Source organism: Salvelinus fontinalis, chromosome 26 (assembly GCF_029448725.1).
Source record: "Salvelinus fontinalis isolate EN_2023a chromosome 26, ASM2944872v1, whole genome shotgun sequence".
NCBI lineage: Eukaryota > Metazoa > Chordata > Actinopteri > Salmoniformes > Salmonidae > Salvelinus > Salvelinus fontinalis.
This window is the reverse complement of record NC_074690.1, coordinates 30,885,379-30,905,939: the sequence shown is the minus strand read 5'-3', so window position 1 is coordinate 30,905,939 and position 20,561 is coordinate 30,885,379. Positions and strand designations below refer to the sequence as shown.

At 43.2% G+C, this 20,561-nt stretch overlaps 1 protein-coding gene across 2 annotated transcripts in view; it reads right to left on the bottom strand.

Annotated features, from left to right (window-relative positions):
* LOC129824104 (rho GTPase-activating protein 21-like) overlaps positions 1 to 20,561 on the bottom strand; it is a 114,279-nt gene that overhangs the window by 69,559 nt on the left and 24,159 nt on the right. For both annotated transcript variants that reach the window (XM_055883441.1, XM_055883442.1), the window contains exons 3-4: positions 12,012 to 12,197; positions 11,662 to 11,683 (exon numbers count right to left, since the gene is read on the bottom strand). In XM_055883441.1, coding sequence (XP_055739416.1) covers positions 11,662 to 11,683; positions 12,012 to 12,197 — 208 coding nt within the window. The remainder of the gene's footprint in view (positions 1 to 11,661; positions 11,684 to 12,011; positions 12,198 to 20,561) is intronic.

Genomic DNA, 20,561 nt, shown 5'->3' with positions numbered 1-20,561 from the left:
GAGTATGGAGAGTACACAGAGAGAGACACAGGAGTATGGAGAGTACACACAGAGAGAGAGAGAGCAAGACAGGAGTATGGAGAGTACAGAGAGAGAGAGACATGAGTATGTAGAGTACACAGGGAGAGAGAGAGAGAGAGAGAGGAGTATGGAGAGCACACAGAGAGAGAGAGACAGGAGTATGGAGAACACACAGAGAGAGAGAGACAGCAGTATAGAGAGCACACAGAGAGAGACAGGAGTATGGAGAGCACACAGAGAGAGAGAGACAGGAGTATGGAGAGTACACAGAGAGAGAGAGACAGGAGTATGGAGAGTACACAGAGAGAGAGAGACAGGAGTATGGAGAGCACACAGAGAGAGACAGGAGTATGGAGAGCACACAGAGAGAGACAGGAGTATGGAGAACACACAGAGAGAGACAGGAGTATGGAGAGTACACGAGAGAGAGACAGAGAAAGAGCACTCGAGAGAGAGAGAGAGAAAGAGCACTCGAGAGAGAGAGAGAGAAAGAGCACTCGAGAGAGAGAGAGAAAGAGCACTCGAGAGAGAGAGAGAAAGAGCACTCGAGAGAGAGAGAAAGAGCACTCGAGAGAGAGAGAGAAAGAGCACTCGAGAGAGAGAGAGAGAGAGAAAGAGCACTCGAGAGAGAGAGAGAGAGAGAAAGAGCACTCGAGAGAGAGAGAGAGAGAGAAAGAGCACTCGAGAGAGAGAGAGAGAAAGAGCACTCGAGAGAGAGAGAGAGAAAGAGCACTCGAGAGAGAGAGAGAAAGAGCACTCGAGAGAGAGAGAGAAAGAGCACTCGAGAGAGAGAAAAAGAGCACTCGAGAGAGAGAAAAAGAGCACTCGAGAGAGAGAGAGAGAGAGAGAGAGAGAGAGAGAGAGAGAGAGAGAGAGAGAGAGAGAGAGAGAGAGAGAGAGAGAGAAAGAAAGAGCACTCGAGAGAGAGAGAGAGAGAGAGAGAGAGAGAGAGAGAGAGAGAGAGAAAGAGAAAGAGAAAGAGAGAGAGAGAGAGAGCGCTAGAGAGAGGGAAAGAGCTCAAGAGAGAGAGAGAGAAAGAGAGAGAGAGAGAAAGAAAGAAAGAAAAAGAGAGAGAGAGCTATAGAGAGAGATGGATGATTAAGAGCACGACAGAAAGCGTGAGAGAAAGCTAGAGAGGGAGAGAGATGAGAGCGAGAGCGAGCACAAGCAACAGGTAGAGAAAGAATAAGTGATTTAGAGAGCAATAGAGAACAAGAGACTGTCACACGATTCAGTGGCATGTGAATTAAAGCAATGACAGCAGAGAGAAGAACAGTGTGGTTTCTCTGTGTCACATTGGCTGTCCACAATACAAGACTTCTGAATGAGAATTCAAAGTAGGAAAAAGACTCCTAATACGGTAGCAGAGCTCGTGGAGATTTGGGAAAGGGAAATGAATAGTCTGAGTTTAGTAGCAGAACCTGTTTGCTCATGCTGCTCCTGTCTCCTAGCAGCTGCATGGCTGCAGAGGAGAGGAAAGCAAATGAGAGGAGAGGGGATGGGAGGGACAGAGTGAGCTCAGCTGCACAACTCCCACTCCTTCCCTATAAACAGAAGAACAGCTCCAGGCTCACTAGACGCAAAGCTCTGTCCAACTCATAATTGATGAGAGTCCAAATGAATAGGAATGTGGTGAGTATCTATATGGAAGTCTTAATAGTAATCATGATGTAACACTGGTAAGCACCGAATGAGGCAGCAAGATCATACTGGTTTTTCAATAAAGAAAAAGAGCAGAGCCGTGTGAGTGAGTGAGTGAGTGAGTGAGTGAGTGAGTGAGTGAGTGAGTACCAAGTGATTGAGTGAGAAATATGGGAGTGTGGGTGTTTGATAGACCTCGAGTGCCCACTCTGTGCTTGCTCTTTCTCCCTCCGTTGGTGTGAGAGATTGAGAGGGACACTCAGGCATCGAGAGACGACAGATCTGTTAACAGGTGGCTGCTAAAGTTGCTCACCTTAGAACTGAGCCACTGAACCTTTCTTAGAAGAGCTATGCAAGACAAGGCTAGCATATCACCTGGCCAGTATGTTCAAACAAACCTACAAGTACACCGTGTCATGTAAAGCTACAACAACATCTTTGGTAGGGAAGGAAAAAGGGCATACCTAGTCAGTTGCACAACGATGCATTCAACCAAAATGGTTATTCAACATTTAACCCAACCTCTCTGAAACCGAGAGGTGCGGGTGGCTCCCTCTTGTGGAGAGTGGTAGAACCACAGCATAACGTCACAACACTACTACTGCTGCTTCATAATCAATAATCCAGTGATTTGATAACTAGTACCGACTCAATGACTGTTGCTGCAACCATTCTTGTTATTCCTCAACAACAGGATGAGCGAAGCCAGTCCCAGACAGCGTAAATCATTTGGAGTGAGGAGCCAGTTGAAATCTTGACCGTAGGCCTTTCCTTTTCATTTCCTCTACATACTGACGTTGTTCCCAGTAGGGAATCATGGAAGAGTAAGCCAAATAAAATAGAATGGCCAGCAGGGGGCGCCCCAGAGACATGTGTGATCCCCTGACGGACTTCCAATGATTTAACACTGGGCCAGGTTCACAATGGTAGGAATTATCATGAAGCCTTTGGCCGTGTTCGAGAGCATCAAAACCGTGAAGTATCGTGGGTAAATTGTGATTGAATGATCTACAAATAATATTAGGTGGTTATTTATGATGCATGCAAGGTGATTTGTAGATAAGTAGGCAAGGCTGCAATGGCGAACGCACCCTTAGTTTACCACACGAGGTGGCTGAAACAAAGGGAATCCCTCTCATTCACAATGGCTGTCCTGGGATAACCCAGAGTCAGCAAACTAGTCTACACACACACACTTGGGAATATAATATGACACCTATACTGAACATTATACAGTAATATGACAAGAGAGATTGAAGAGAACCAACATGACCCAGGGGTCACATAAGAAATATCTTGCTGCGTTTTAAAAATGCAGATCTAAATTGCTTTTCGTTGTAATTTAAGCTCGGCATCAGACACATTTTGTGCTTCAGTTGCACTTCTCCACTTGGACACGAATTCACAAAGTGCCATTCTATCAACAGACAGCACTCTAACTGATGTGAAGCTACTTTTTACTCTGGTACTTTTCTCTAGTAAAATGCAAGATTAACTACAAGTAATATATTAGGAATGTAGATGGCCAAAAAAATTCTATGATAAACAGAAATATGATGGCCATCAATCATTTTGGGGAAAAAACACCTTCATTGTAGGCTCATTTACTTGTGTGGCTGCTAGGCAAATAGTGTTGCACTTCTGCTGTCATCTGATGGAAATTAAGCAATTTTCTGCCAAATGTGATGCTCCAATGTATTTTATGTGAACGAAAACTACACTACATGCATAAAAGTATGTGGACATCTGCACATCGAACATCTCATTCCAAAATGAATATGGCTGGTCCCCCGTTGCTGCTATAACAGCTTCTCCACTCTTCTGGGAAGGCTTTCCACTAGATGTTGGAACATTGCTGCTATAACAGCTTCTCCACTCTTCTGGGAAGGCTTTCCACTAGATGTTGGAACATTGCTGCTATAACAGCTTCTCCACTCTTCTGGGAAGGCTTTCCACTAGATGTCGGAACATTGCTGCTATAACAGCTTCCCCACTCTTCTGGGAAGGCTTTCCACTAGATGTCGGAACATTGCTGCTATAACAGCTTCTCCACTCTTCTGGGAAGGCTTTCCACTAGATGTTGGAACATTGCTGCTATAACAGCTTCCCCACTCTTCTGGGAAGGCGTTCCACTAGATGTTGGAACATTGCTGCTATAACAGCTTCCCCACTCTTCTGGGAAGGCTTTCCACTAGATGTTGGAACATTGCTGCAGGGACTTGCTTCCATTCACAACCGCATTAGTGAGGTTGGGCACTGATGTTGGGCGATTAGGACTGGCTCAGAGTCGGCATTCCAATTCATCCCAAAGGTGTTGGATGGGGTTGAGGTCAGGGCAGGCGGATGAAGTTCTTCCACGTCGATCTCGACAAACAATTTCTGTACAGACCTCGCTTTGGGCACGGGGGTATTGTCATGCTGAATCAGTAAAGGGCCTTCCCCAAACTGTAGCCAAAGTTGAAAGCACAGAATCTTCTAGAATGCCATTGTATACTGTAGCATTAAGATTTCCCTTCACTGGAACTAAGGGGCCTAGCCCAAACCGCTATGCATTCAGGCAGGTATCATTCTCCTGGCATCCGCCAAACCCAGAATCGTCCGTCGGGAATGCCAGATGGCATGATTAATCACTCCAGTGAACGCATTTTCACTGCTCCAGAGTCCAATGGCGGCAAGCTTTACACCACTCCAGCCGATGCTATGCATTGAGCGTGGTGATCTTAGGCTTGTGTGTGGCTCGGACATGGAAACCCATTACATGAAGCTCCCGACGAACAGTTCTTGTACTGACGTTGCTTCAAGAGGCAGTTTGGAACTTGTAGTGAGTGTTGCACCCAAGGACAGACAATTTTTACAAGCTTCAGCACTCTGAGGTCCCAGTCTGTGAGCTTGTTTGGCCTACCACTATTTTGCAGCTGAGCCGTTGTTGCGCCTAGACATTTCCACTTCACAATAACAGCACTTCAGTTGACCGGGGCAGCTCTAGCAGGGCAGAAATTTGACAAACTCACTTGATGGGAAGGTGGCATTCTATGACGGTGTCGCGTTGAAAGTCACTGAGCTCGGCCTCCCGAGAGGCGCAACGGTCTAAGGAACTGCATCGCAGTGTTGCGGTGTCACTACAGCCTGGGGTTCGATCCCAGACTGTTTCACAACCGGCCGAGACCGGGAGTCCCATAGGACGGTGCACAATTGGCCCAGCGTCGTCCGGGTTAGGGATCGTTTTGGCCGGGGGGGCTTTCCTTGGCTCATCGCACTCTAGCGACTCCTTGTGGCGGGCCATGCGCCTACAAAGGTGACTTCGGTCGTCAGTTAAACGGTGTTTCCTCCAACACATTGGTGCAGCTGGCTTCCAGGTTAAACGAACGGGTGTTGAGAAGCAGCAGGGCTTGGCAGGTCATGTTTCGGTGGAGGCATGACTCGGGCTCGGGAGAGGCGAAGGGGAGTTGCAGCAATGAGACAAGTTCGTAAATGGATCACAATTGGATATCACGAAGGGATAAAATAAAATAAATACAAATATCACTGCGCTATTCAGTAAGGCCATTCTACTGCCAATGTTTGTCTATGGAAATTGCATGGCTGTATGCTCAATTTTATACACCTGCCAGCAACAGGTGTGGCTTAAATAGCCAAATCCACAAATTTGAAGGGATGTCCACATACTTTTGTATATAGAGTGTATAGTTGCATCCCCCTGATAACTCAATTGAGGCAACAAAAAAAAAAACTTTACTTTTAATATAAACTCCGCAAAAAAAGAAACGGCCCTTTTTCTGAACCTTGTCTTTCAAAGATAATTCGTAAAAATCAAAAAAAAGTCACAGAGCTTCATTGTAAAGGCTTTTGTTTCCCATGCTTCAATGAACCATCAACAATTAATGAACATGCACCTGTGGAACGGTCGTTAAGACACACATGCAGCGCGCCAAATTCAAATATTTTACTATAAAAATCAATATTTCATGAAATCACACATGAAAGACACCAAATTAAAGCTACACAATCCAGCCAACATGTCTGATTTCAAAAAGGATTTACGGCGAAAGTACACCAAACGATTATGTTAGGTCAGTATATAGCCACAGAAAAACAGCCATTTTCCCAGCCAAAGATAGGAGTCACAAAAAGCAGAAATAGAGATAAAATGAATCACTAACCTTTGATGATCTTCATCAGATGACACTCATAGGACATCATGTTACACAATACATGTATGTTTTGTTCGATAATGTGCATATTTATATCCAAAAATCAGAAATGCCTCCAAAATATCCGGAGAAATTGCAGAGAGCCACATCTAATATCCGGAGAAATTGCAGAGAGCCACATCTAATAACAGAAATACTCATCATACACTTTGATGAAAGATACATGTTTTACATAGAATTAAAGATACACTTGTTCTTAATGCAACCGCTGTGTCAGATTTTTTTTTAAATTACGAAAAAAGCACACCATGCAATAATCTGAGACGGCACTCAGATATAAAAAACATTTCTCCGCCATGTTGGAGTCAACAGAAATACGAAATTACATCATAAATATTCCCTTACCTTTGATGATCTTCATCAGAATGCACTCCCATGAATCCTAGTTCCACAATAAATTGTTGTTTTGTTGATAATGTCCATTATTTATGTCCAAGTAGCTACTTTTGCTAGCATGTTTAGTATACATGTCCAAACGCTCGCGCAGATCCAGGCGAACGTCGGACGAAAACTTCAAAAGGTTATATTACAGGTCGAATAAACTGGTCAAACCAAGTAGAGAATCAATCTTCAGGATGTTATCATCATAAATATTCAATAATGTTCCAACCGGAGAATTCCTTTGTGTCTACAGAAGTAATGGAACTCAAGACGATATCATTTGGAATGCGTGTGACCAGGAACTGGCATTCTGCCAGACCAGTGACTGAAACAGCTCCCATCCGGCCCCACATCACAGTAGACGCTTCATTCAACGTTCTACAGAATGTTGACATCTAGTGGAAGGCGTAGGAAGTGCAAACAGATCCATATCTTTTTTTTTTCTTCTTTTTTTTTTTTTTTATTTTATTTTATTTTTTTTATCCCATTTTCTCCCCAATTTTCGTGGTATCCAATCGCTAGTAATTACTACCTTGTCTCATCGCTACAACTCCCGTACGGGCACGGGAGAGACGAAGGTCGAAAGCCATGCGTCCTCCGAAGCACAACCCAACCAGCCGTACTGCTTCTTAACACAGCGCGCCTCCAACCCGGAAGCCAGCCGCACCAATGTGTCGGAGGAAACACCGTGTACCTGGCCCCCCTTGGTTGGCGCGCACTGCGCCCGGCCCGCCACAGGAGTCGCTGGAGCGCGATGAGACAAGGATATCCCTACCGGCCAAACCCTCCCTACCCCGGACGACGCTATGCCAATTGTGCGTCGACCCACGGACCTCCCGGTCGCGGCCGGCTGCGACAGAGCCTGGGCGCGAACCCAGAGACTCTGGTGGCGCAGTTAGCGCTGCGATGCAGTGCCCTAGACCACTGCGCCACCCGGGAGGCCACAGATCCATATCTTACTGGGATTTGAATAGGCGATGAGTTGAAAATCGACCAGCCTCAGAATTCCCCTTCCTGTTTGGAAGTTTGCCTGCCATATGAGTTCTGTTATACTCACAGACATCATTCAAACAGTTTTAGAAACTTCAGAGTGTTTTATATCCAATAGTAATAATAATATGCATATATTCGCATCTGGGACAGAGTAGGAGGCAGTTCACTCTGGGCACACTATTCATCCAAAGTGAAAATGCTGCCCCCTATCCTAGAGAAGTTTTAAGGTCACAGTTATGAAAACTTAGGACACTAAAGAAGCCTTTCTACTGACTCTGGAAAAACACCAAAAGAAAGATGCCCAGGGTCCCTGCTCATCTGCGTGAACGTGCCTTAGGCATGCTGCAAGGAGGCATGAGGACTGCAGATGTGGCCAGGGCAATAAACTGCAATGTTCGTACTGTGAGACGACTAAGACAGCGCTACAGGGAGACAGGACGGACAGCTGATCGTCCTCGCAGTGGCAGACCACGTGTAACAGCACCTGCACAAGATCGGTACATCCGAACATCACACCCACAGGTACAGGATGACAACAACAACTGCCCGAGTTACACCAGGAACGCACAATCCCTCCATCAGTGCTCAGACTGTCCTCAATAGGCTGAGAGAGGCTGGACTGAGGGCTTGTAGGCCTGTTGTAAGGCAGGTCCTCACCAGACATCACCGGCAACAACGTCGCCTATGGGCACAAACCCACCATCGCTGGACCAGACAGGACTGGCAAAAAGTGATCTTCACTGACGAGTCGCGGTTTTGTCTCACCAGGGGTGATGGTCGGATTTGCGTTTAAGGAAGGAATGAGCATTACACTGAGGCATGTACTCTGGAGCGGGATCAATTTGGATGACATGAGCAACAACAACTTGAAACAAGCACACTGACGAACGCAAACCGAAAGTATTGATTTAGATCTGTCTCTCGGAGCGCCATGATTTTAACATAACCTAGTTTATAGCTTTCCTGTAGTGGTAGCACAGCCAAGCCAAGGCAGTTTGAGCTGGTGGGAGGGAGCATCTCAGGTTGTGTTTTCACAACTCAGGGTCACAGCACAGCCAGCCAATTAGGTCCCTATGTCTGTACTCTGTCACTCTTTCCAGTGTCCAGCATTATGAAATGTATGGCCTGGATTACTTCACATTTTCCCCTGACCTGACTGAGGGCCAGACAGAGTGAGACCAAGTCCAAGCTATTACGGTCTCGCTCTCTGGACAATCTCACTGACTGTCAAAGATATCATTGACTTTTTTTCTTCAAAGTATGTTCAAAACATTACATCTTCCTATTTCATTGAATCCTTCAGAGGATAATTTAGACATTCACCCTCTTTCTTTGGTGAATGTCTCCTCAAAAAAAAAAAAAATCTAGCATATTTCCACAGAAAAAAAAAAAAAGACCTTAGTTTATACGCACACAGATAGAATTTGCTTTCAGATTTCCGGATTGTACATACACGGTTTCTTTCCTTGACATAGGCCTATAGCCTACGCTATTGCTCAAGTTAAGTCAAAATAAATCTCTGATATTTAGCTCTAGTTGGACAGGTTCCAGCAACAGCAAACCCCCCTATGCTCAATAAAAGCCCACTCAGACTAAACACAGTTTAATCACACAAACATCCCACAGGGAGATCCCAAACACACTCCTACTACCATAGCGGTGTTAGGAGGCGGCGAGACACAATGGAACAGCAGACCATAGCCCAAACTGTTTGCTCAGAAGGTGGGCATGATTCGTTTTATCCAATGGGAGTAGTGTGCTACAAAAACAAAAACCTTCACGCTGACATTGTTGTGAATTGAAAGGGGTCAATGGTTACAATCTTTCTTCAACAGGACTAGGGCTGTTACGGTGACCATATTACAGCCACACCGGCAGTAACGAGTCATGGTGGCAGTCAAATTCCACATGACTGTTTAGTCACGGTAATTATGCCTCTCCAAGCTTTGATGCTGCTCATTAATAGCCTACAGAACTTGCCAACTGCCTGGTACTCAGCATTCTATTGTCCCTCTAATCACTCTGACATCAATGTAAATGTATTCAAAAATCTAATCAAACACTTCATGAGAGCCCATGAGCTCATGTTGGGCAACATTTCTATAGGCTATGCAATTGCATGAGAAAACAGTGGTGGTCTTTATTAAAAAGAGGATCCCATCAGCTTTCTATAGGCTAGGCCTACTATATTTATTTCCTAATGTTAAGCACATTGCTTCTCTTTACAGCAGGAGTATAGCCTACCTGGCTGGCATGAAAATTAACCACAGGAATAGCATCCTCCATTTGCTATTTAAGTGCATAGATGACATGTATTTTTTTCCCTTGCCTGTTCCGATACAGGTGCATGATAATGGTCCATTCTAAATCAAAACAAATTTAACACTTTTGGTATATGTAAAGACCAGAATAAATCAAGAATAGTCCTATGGGTGACAATATTAGCCGATCACTTGTGAATGATGCACAGCACAAGGCAAGAAACAGCGCATGCCTATTTCCCCCCTGACTTTTTCAAATCATAGACTCACACCTCATGTAGCCTAGCCCATAGGCATATATGTTTGATGAGGTTTGTATCACAACTAAAGTGGCAAATAACTTCTAAAAATGTAGCACATTAATCTACTTCAGAACGGGTGTAGAGCCTAACTAGAATGCATACGCAGCGTGTGAGTTTCAAGTTTGGGGAAGATCATTTTCACCATAAAAATGCACCTTTATAATAAAAGCATTTGCGCTTCTAGCCTACTGATGTGTGCGCATTGCTGCGCTTATAATGTGGAGAAATAGCCTCATAGTTTATCAACTTTTTAAGCTAAAGGTTCTGATCTGTTGCGTCAGCCTCATTACTTAAAGGTTATTGGATGCTAGGGGTTGTATTCATTTGGGATCTATCACATCCCACAACTGTCCCAGATTATGGGTGAAATATTTTTTTCTTGCAAAGAATAGGTCAACTTTTGTACTATGGGGGATAGTAGATTGACATAGGCTAGTGTTGTTGCTGTTTGTTAGGCCTACTCATCTTGTTGGCTGACGAAAAGTAAATGTGGAAAGTTCTTCCAATATCTTCAATATGTGCCTCGGAATTGGATAAGGACGCAGTTGTGTCCCCGATGGGTCTGTCTTCACTTGTAGCCTGTGAGAAAGACCTGATCATGTGACGGAGAGCCATGTGAGTGAGCGGCGCTTCGGAGCGCGCAGCCGGGAGAAGGGAATTATAATTATTATATTCGGCCCAAGGGCACAACGGCCATTTGCCACAATTATTTTTAGGAGGCATTACGGCCACACAAAGGGGATGCCACCGGACAATTCGAGACACTATCAAGTGCTTGTCAAATTGTGAATGGGAGCGTGATGGTGTGTATAGCCTGCGCAAAAAAACTAAGCTGAGCCTTTCATTAGACTTTTATCAAGTCATCATTAGTCACATTATGCAGCCTTAGAATGTATTAAAAAAATTAAACATATAGATCAATGTTTGTATCACAACTAAAGTTACATAAATAACTCTAAATTAAGCAGAAAGGAGTACCTGTTTCTTTGTTAAACGCCAACACAGAATAACCGCATGTGCGCACTCCCTCAAATCATGGAGAAATTATACTTTCTATTTTATTCAGCTATATTCAATTGTATTCTTCATACTATGAAATAATTCCACAGAATTCTAAGCAAAGCTTGTCTGCTAAATTAACTCGTGTAGCCCACAGCCATATGGCATAGCCAGATCAGGGCCTAGCATAAGGACAACTCAGAGTATGCTATTCTGCTCTTCTAAAATAGACAACATTTTCTTCATATTATGTTTCCTTAGACCTGTAAAATAAATCCTGGATTTATAAAATTTTAAAATGTAGATGTTCCAAAGGTCAGCATCAATGGCATGAAGGCTATACGTGGAAACAGGAGATGCCAAATTATGTATTTATGTTAATTAACGGTCATTTACTGTTAAATCGGCAGTTATTTGCTTGACAATCACCGGCTGACAAAATGTCATGACCGCCACAGCTCTAAACAGGACTAGTGTCCTAAAACAACAAAACCCCCATGCACACATACACCTACAAACACACAAGCGAAAAATGTGAAAAACTAAAAACAAGGGCTTTGGGCAATGTTTTGTAGTGATGTGAAAGGGTTGACGCTGACAACAAAGTGCAGTTAGAAGAATAAAGTTCTAGGGAAAGTTGAGCACAGTAACTGGTGGTGCTGCTGACCAAACTGTTTCAGGCAGGCCTATACAAAGGTCACCCTAACACGACAGCTACATTGTACCATGTGCATAACAAGGAAGTAAAAGAGCTAAATCAACATATGGAAAAATCATACTAAGTGGGAGGCAGAGTGACTGACTATGCAGTAGTGAAGGACAGACAGGGAGAGGAAGGAACTGTCAGCTTACCTCTGCGTCCATGCTCTTCCTCCTAAAAAAAAATGAATATCAACATGAGTTTTGATGCCCTTACAGATGCAGTCTGTAATGTCTGATATCCCAACAGTTATGATATATCCTTTGGTACGGATGAAATCTGCCATTTTGTTATTTGTGACCAGCAATGATGAAGATGATATAGTTCGATGGGCTCAGGGAGTTGTTTAAAGGAATCAACTGGTTTTACTCAAATTGTGTTCGGGGCATTACTCTCATTTTGTTGCAACTCCTGCCGCAACGACGTCATACAAAGTGCTACAGTAAATGTCAATGAACTGAATGGAAAAGCTTTGGAATGTTCATGTGACTGTGGTGCTTACTGGGACGGGGTAAGAGTGCACTGCAGACTCTGGTGGGTAGACAATGAAGTGGCGCAGGGTGAAGCCGAAGCCCTGAGAGGTGCGCCGCAGATGGATAGTCTTGGGACCCGGCCACGAGAAGGGCTCCTCCTCTCCCTGCAGGTTGAACAGGCCTGCAGGGGAATCACCCCACTCTGGCACGTCATTCTGGGGGGAGAAGGGGAGAGAAACGAGAGCGAGGAAGGGAGTGAGAGAAGGGGAGGGGAAGAAAGCAAGGAAAGGCAGGTGGGAGACGGAAGAGAGAGAGAGGCAATTATTATACCGTACACAACTGTATGACATATTGAAATAAGATCTACTGCAGGTGACTACTCAAATTCTACTGAGAAAGGCAAGAACTGTGAGAAAGTGGTACAAAGTTCAAAGAAACAAAAATCAATGCATGCTTGTGGTATGAATGCATTTATTAGTTTTGAAAACTAAATCACGAGTCTGGCAACGACTGAGTGTATTCTGTAGCCTGCTGCCTAATGGTTCCTAAGCAACAGTAATAATAAAGTTAAATCCACATCGTGTGTCTAGACTAGGTGATCATAAACATGGGATCTAGATGAAATTCACAAAAGTCTCCAGTAGTGCAACCAAAAAAAAAAGAAACAAGAGATTAAGAAATAACAGAACGACCAATATCAGAGTCCGGGATATAAATAAGTGGTGTCTATAAACAGTATGGACAATATACAAGTAGAAAAAATGTACAGCACAAGTTTATACAATATGTAAACATTATTAATATAACTAGCATTCAATGACTATGTACCATGGCATAAAATGTTATTTTTGGTCCACCAAACACTGTGGCAGGTAGATTAAAAACCAACCAGACACTCAGATTTTTTATAAACCAGAATATTAATCTATTTCCCTAAAATTACACAAAAATAACAAAACAAAAAAAGATAAGCATGCTTTGTAATGTTTCTAAAACAATAAATGTATTACTACAAGTAACGTGGTATATTGTTAATTTCCTTTTTGTGACCAACGCTAGCCACTGGCTTCCTGTTTAGGCTAGGGCTGATTTCAAGGTTTTACTGCTAACCAACAAAGCATTACATGGGCTTGCTCCTACGCACTTCTCTGATTTTGTTCAGCCATTGTTTTGTTGATAATGTCCATTATTTATGTCCAAGTAGCTACTTTTGCTAGCACGTTTAGTATACATGTCCAAACGCTCGCGCAGATCCAGGCGAACTCGGACGAAAACTTCAAAAAGTTATATTACAGGTAGAATAAACTGGTCAAACTAAGTAGAGAATCAATCTTCAGGATGTTGTTATCATATATATCCAATAACGTTCCAACCGGAGCATTCCTTTGTGTCTACAGAAGTAATGGATCGCAAGGCGATATCATTTGGAATGCGTGTGACCAAGAGCTGGCACTCTGCCAGACCACTTACTGAAACAGTTCCCATCCGGCCCCACATCACAGTAGAGGCTTCATTCGACGTTCTACAGACTGCTCTAGTGGATCTAGTGGAAGGCGTAGGAAGTGCAAACATATCCATATCTTACTGGGATTTGAATAGGCGATGAGTTGAAAATCGACCAGCCTCAGAATTCTCACTTCCTGTTTGGATTCTTTCTCAGGTTTTTGCCTGCCATATGAGTTGTTATACTCACAGACATCATTCAGACAGTTTTAGAAACTTCAGAGTGCTTTATATCCAATAGTAATAATAATATGCATATATTAGCATCTGGGACAGAGTAGGAGGCAGTTCACTCTGGGCACGCTATTCATCCAAAGTGAAAATACTGCCCCCTATCCCTAAAAAGTTAACTGACTTGCCTAGTTAAAAAAAAAAAGTTAAATAAAGAATGTAATAAATATTTCAAGGGAGTTTTTCCTAGCCACAGTGCTTCTACCTCTGCATTGCTTGCCGTTTGGGGTTTTAGGCTGGGTTTCTGTGTAGCAATTTGTGACATTGGCTGATGTAAAAAGGGCTTTATAAATATATTTGATTTGATGGCATATAGATGAATGTGCAATTTTTTCCCCTCCTTTGTTATAAAAATAAAATTCTTAATTCGATTACTCGAATAAAAAAATATTGTGAGTACTCGCAGTCAAAAAAGGTCAAATACCCATCCACACTACAGCCCCCACAAGAGTCACGGGACTCATCCGAAGTCAGTATCGCCAAACCGGAGGGGATGACTGCCATTTTGCAGGCTCCTAACCAACTGTGCTATTTTATATGTAACTGATTTTGAACATAAAGTTGCTGCTACCGTCTCTTATGACCGAAAATAGCTTCTGGACATCAGAACAGCGATTCCTCACATCGAACTGGACAAAGATTTTTTCTTAAAATGAGTTGACGCGAAGGATATACTGCTTCCCGAGACCAGGCTCAAATCCCCATCATTCGCATGAAGAAAAGACAGAGAAACAGGGGGCGGCGGTCAGGGTGCCTTGTGAGGATTTGTAGGCGAGTGAGTAAATAGCCACTACCATCGGTTCTATTGACCAACATGCAATCACTGGAAAACAAACTGGATGATCAACAGTTGAGACTATCCTTCCAACATGACATACATTTTTTTAAAATATCTTATGTTTCACCGAGTCGTGGGTGAACGACGACAAATAATTTAGAGCTGGCGGGGATTTCCGTGCGTCGGCAGGACAGAGCAGCTACATCTGATAAGACGAGGGGCGGGGGTGTGTATTTGTCCATAACTGCTGGTGCGTGATGTCTAATATTACAGAAGTCTCGAGGTATTGCTCACCTGAGGTAGAGTAACGCATGATAAGCTGTAGACCACACTATCTATATTATTCGTAGCCGTCTATTTACCACCACAAACCGATGCTGGCACTAAGACCGCACTCAACGAGCTGTATAAAGTCATAAGCAAACAAGAAAATGCTAATCCAGAAGCAGCACTCCTAGTGGCCGGGGACTTTAAACTAGGCAAACAAATCTGTTTTACCTCATTTCTACCAGCATGTCACATGTGCAACTAGAGAAAAAAAGAAAAATAACTCTAGACCACCTTTACTTCACACACAGAAACGCATACAAATCTTTCCCTCGCCCCCTCCATTTGGGAAATCTGACCATAATTCTATCCTCCTGATTCCTGCTTACAAACAAAAACTAAAGAAGGAAGTACCAGTGACTCGCTCAATACGGAAGTGGTCAGATGACAGATGCTACGCTACAGGACTGTTTTGCAAGCACATACTGGAATCTGTTCCGGGATTCATCCCATGGCATTGAGGGGTACACCACATCACATCATCAATAAGTGTGTCGACAACGTCGACAGTGACCGTACATACATATCCCAACCAGAAGCCATTGATTACAAGCAACATCCGCACCGAGCAAAAGTCTAGATCTGCCACTTTCAAGGAGCAGGACACTACTCCGGATGCTTATAAGAAATCCCGCTTTGCCCTCAGACGAACCATCAAACAGGCAAAGTGTCAATACAAGACAAAGATTGAATCCTACTATACCGGCTCTGACGATCATTGGATGTGGCAGGGCTTGCAAACTATTACGGACTCCAAAGGGAAACCCATCCACAACCTGCCTAGTGACGCGAGCCTACCAGACGAGCTAAATGACTTTTATGCTTGCGTCGGGGCAAGCAACACTGAAGCATGCACCAGAGCTTCAGCTGTTTGGGATGACAGTGATCACGCTTTCTATAGCCAATGTGAGCAAGACCTTAAAACAGACGGATTACCAGGGCGTGTACTCAGAGCATGAGCGAAACAAATGGCAAGTCTCTTCACTGACATTTTCAACCTCTCCCTGACCCGAGTCTGTAATACCTACATGTTTCAAGCAGACCACCACAGTCCCTGTGCACAAGAATGCGAAGGAAACCTGCCTAAATGACTACCACCCCCTGTAGCACTTACATTGGTAGCCATGAAGTGCTTTGAAAGGCTGGTCATGGATCACATCATCCCGGAAACCCTACACCCACTCCAATTCGCATAACACCCCAACAGATCCACAGATGACACAACCTCAATCGCACTCAATACTGCCCTTTCCCACCTGGACAAAAGGAAAACCTAAGTGAGAATGCTGTTCATTGACTACAGCTCAGCGTTCAACACCATAGTGCCCACAAAGCTCATCACTAAGCTAAGGACCCGGGGACTAAACACCACCCTCTGCAACTGGATCCTGGACACCCTGACGGGCCACCCCCAGGTAGTAAGGGTAGGCAACAACACATCTGCTACTCAGATCCTCAACACAGGGCCCCTCAGGGTTGCGTGCTTAGTCCCCTTCTGTACTCCATGTTTACCCAAACACAACTCCAACACCATCATTAACTTCTTATGACTGGGGGCAGTATTGAGTAGCTTTAGAACTTTGTTTGATGCTTCTACTGTAAAGGAGGGGATAATGAGGGCTCTGAGTCATGGGTCTGGCAGAGTTCCATGAGCTGACCATGCACGTTCACATGAGAGAGTTAGCTTGCGTTCCATTGCATTTCTGAAGACAAAGGAATTCTCCGGTTGGAACATTATTGAAGATTATAGAAGACATCCTAAAGATTGATTCTATACTTCGTTTGACGTGTTTCTACAAACTGTAATATGACTTTTCGTCTGAACTTTCGCAAGGACTTAGTCGCGAGTTTGGATTGTGTACTGAACGCGCGAACAAAAAATAGGTATTTGGACAATTTATGGACTTTATGGAACTAATCAAACATTTATTATGGAACTGATTCCTGGGAGTGCATTCTGATGAAGATCAAAGGTAAATTAATATTTATAATGCTATTCTGACATCTGTTGACTCCACAACATGGCGGATATCTCATGGCTTGTTTGGGCTCTGAGCGCTGTACTCAGATTATCGCATGGTATTCTTTGTCCGTAAAGTTTTGGGAAATCTGACACAGCGGTTGCATTAAGGAGAGGTTTATCTAAAGTTCCATGTATAATACTAGTATCTTTTACCAATGTTTATTATGAGTATTTCTGTAAATTGATGTGGCTCTCTGCAAAAATCACTGGATGTTTTGGAGGCAAAACATTAATGAACATAACACGCCTATGTAAACTGAGATTTTTGGATTTAAAAATTAACTTTATCAAACAAAACATACATGTATTGTGTAACATGAAGTCCTATGAGTGTCATCTGATGAAGATCATCAAAGGTTAGTGATTAATTTTATCTCTATTTCTGCTTTTTGTGACTCCTCTCTTTGGCTGGAAAAATAGCTGTGTTTTTCTGTGAATAGGTGCTGACCTAACATAATGATATGTTGTGCTTTCGTCGTAAAGCCTTTTTGAAATCGGACACTGTGGTGGGATTAACAACAACTTTATCTTTAAAATGGTGTAAAATACTTGTATGTCTGAGGAACTTTAATTATGAGATTTCTGTTGTTTTGAATTTGGCGCCCTGCACTTTCACTGGCTGTTGTCATATCGATCCCGTTAACGGGATCCCAGCCATAAGAAGTTTAAACCCCGGTGTTCTGGATAAATTCGCATCCTGACCAGTTGCATCATCGCCTGGTATGGCAACTGCTCGGCAGCTGACCGTAAGGAGCTACAGAGGGTAGTGCGTACGGCTCAATACATCACTGGAGCCAAGCTTCCTGCCATCCAGGACTTATATACTAGGCGGTGTCAGAGGAAGGCCCAAAAAATTGTCGGACTCCATCCCATGTCATAGACTGTTCTCTCTGCTAACGCACAGCAAGCTGCACTGGAGCACCATGTTTTAACAGCAAGCCATAAGACTGCTTTACAATGAATCAAAAGCCCCCCCCCCCCTTTGTTTTTACACTGCTGCTACTCACTGTTTATTATCTATGCAAAGTCACTCAACCCCTAACTACACATACAAATTACCTCGACTGACCTGTACTGCCACACATTGACTCGGTACCGGTAGACCCTGTATATAGCCTCGATATTGTCGTCATCTTGTTTTACTTTCCTTTTTTTTTACCCTTAAGTTATTTAGCAAATATTTTCTTAACTCCATTTCTTGAACTGCATTGTTGGTTAAGGGCTTGTAAGTATGCATTTCACGGTAAGGTCTACACTTGTTGTATTGGTTGAATGTGGCAAATAAAATGTGATTTGATTCAGTCTGTTACGTCCGACCCCTCTATGGAAAGGTGAGACTCACGAACATGTACCTGCAGGTGGTTTTGCTCTAGGGCACAAGCCTCAAAATACTAGTGTAAAGGTAGCCTGGTACCTATATAAAAAATGTATAATAGTACGGATGTCGTTAATTGGCAACAAAAAAAAGGGGTTAAAAGGTGGAAATAAATTCCCCAAATTAACTTTTAACAAGGCACACCTGTTAATTGAAATGCATCCCAGGTGACTACCTGAAAGCTGGTTGAGAGAATGCAACCTGACAGAGTTTGAGATGACCTGCAGAGAAGAATGGGATAAACTCCCCAAATACATACCCAAGAAGACTCAAGGCTGTAATCACTGCCAAAGGTGCTTCAACAAAGTACTGAGTAAAGGGTCTAAATACTTACGTAAATGTGGTATGTTATTTTCAAAATTATACATTTGTAAAAAAATTGTCACATACACATGGTTAGCAGATGTTATTGAAAGTGCAGTGAAATGCTTGTGTGTAGGTTGAGGAAGATTTTTAAAGAGCAATTTCAGAATAAAGTTGTAAAGTAACAAAATGTGGGGGGAAAACAAGTTCTGAATGCACTGTATGTAATTAAAAGTCTAATTAAAGTTTGGCTACATTTTCAGGTTCCTCCCTCATGTCAGCATCTGTCTGGACATAACAGGCTGTGGCCAATACACATAGGCTAACATCTACACTTTGACAAGTAGGCAAATTATTTATGTACATTTAATTACACACGTTTTCAACAGAATAGCTACCGGTTTTCAAATCAATTTGTCTATTTTGGTTAATAGCCTTGGTAACCTGGCAGATGGCCTTGGTAGATTGGCCACCTTTTGAAGGCCAAATGCCCTTTCCCCTAAAATCATGAAATTCCAGGCCTGCTACTCAGTTTGCTGCACGCACCAAACACATATTAGACAGCAAAGCTCTTGATTCAGGATGGGATTTTCTGCTGTTACCAAGAAAAGCTTGACTTTGAAAGAAGCTTATCACTTAGGTAACTTAGATAGCTAACTAGCTTCTAAATTAGTCAAGCAAATGCACGACTGCAGAGGATTTACCACATGTTAACTTAATAGTTAAGATAACTAGCTGGCAAACATTTACTTGCGAATTCCAAACTGTAACTAGATTACCAGTCGAGTGCTTGCTGCAAAACTGTGAGTGACTCAAGGCTCCGGTCTCATCGTTGTGTGCTTGTAAACAAACAACACGTGACTGGGGACTACCGGTAAGCTTCATAATGAAAAATTATGTCACAGGAGACATGAAGAACACAATCTTCTTTATCTCCTAATGCCTTGCTCAAGTTGACTGTAGGTATTTACTTAAAGTTGCTACAAATATTTATGACAACTTTAAAAAGAAACAGTTAATTGTATTTAAAGTATTGGGGAAAAAATCCCGTGGCGATTTCCAAATAACCCGGTATACCGCCCAAGCCTAATGCTGTCAAGAAGTGATTGAATTCAAATGGATTTACCCAGCTTTTTTTGTGGTCAACAAAACAGAAGTTCAACAGAACAGAGGGACATCAGGGGCTCAACCTTATCATGGGAGAATGAGCCAATGGCAGAAGGGCTGCTGTCAAATAGAGCTTCAGGTGCAGCTGTGTGACACCTGAGAGTTTGGTTTGGTGGGAACTAACTGGCCAAACAGGTTTCTGACTGTCTGCCCCAGCCCTGACTGTTGTTCCGCAGCTCCAGCACTATTTCCTTGTTTGTGTGTACATGTGGAGATGCGTTTGTCCTTCATTCATACCTATACATTCAACTCAAATCCATAGAATGTTCGAGAATAATTAGGCTATGCAGTATGTGGGTTCTGCTAGAAGTTAAGCCTAGCTATGCTGATCTGCCCCTACCTGTAACTATATGTAGGCTATTCAGTAACAGCCATCTTCTCTAAAATTATACAGAGCTCTTTTTTGAAAAATTAAAACCTAATAAATGAAAATAGTCCTGAAAGGGCAGGCTTCAAATGCCTCACCCCTTAGGGCATGCCAACCCCAGTTCACCAGATCTAATTTAGCAGTGGATCTCATTCCAGCAATATCCAGTCCTCTGATGTTGCTGGGGGGTGTTGGCCCTCAATCCAGATAGACACATGCCTTGCAGGGCTATCATTGCCCCTCACATAGTTAATGCTGTGCTGACAGACCCGGCCAATAAATTCCAGCCAAACATTCCCTGACCGCCCGACCGGCACACGCCCTCCTTCCTCTCAGCTGAGCCAAAAAGCTGAAGCTAGCCAACCAAGCAGAGGCACCGTCTCTCCAGTTAAACACTGATACTTATAACTGGGACTAGCAAGATGGTTACAATGCAAACCTAATGGGGATGATCAATAAGAGGTGATGCATCTATTGCCTCTTGTTATTGAGACAAAGGAGAACA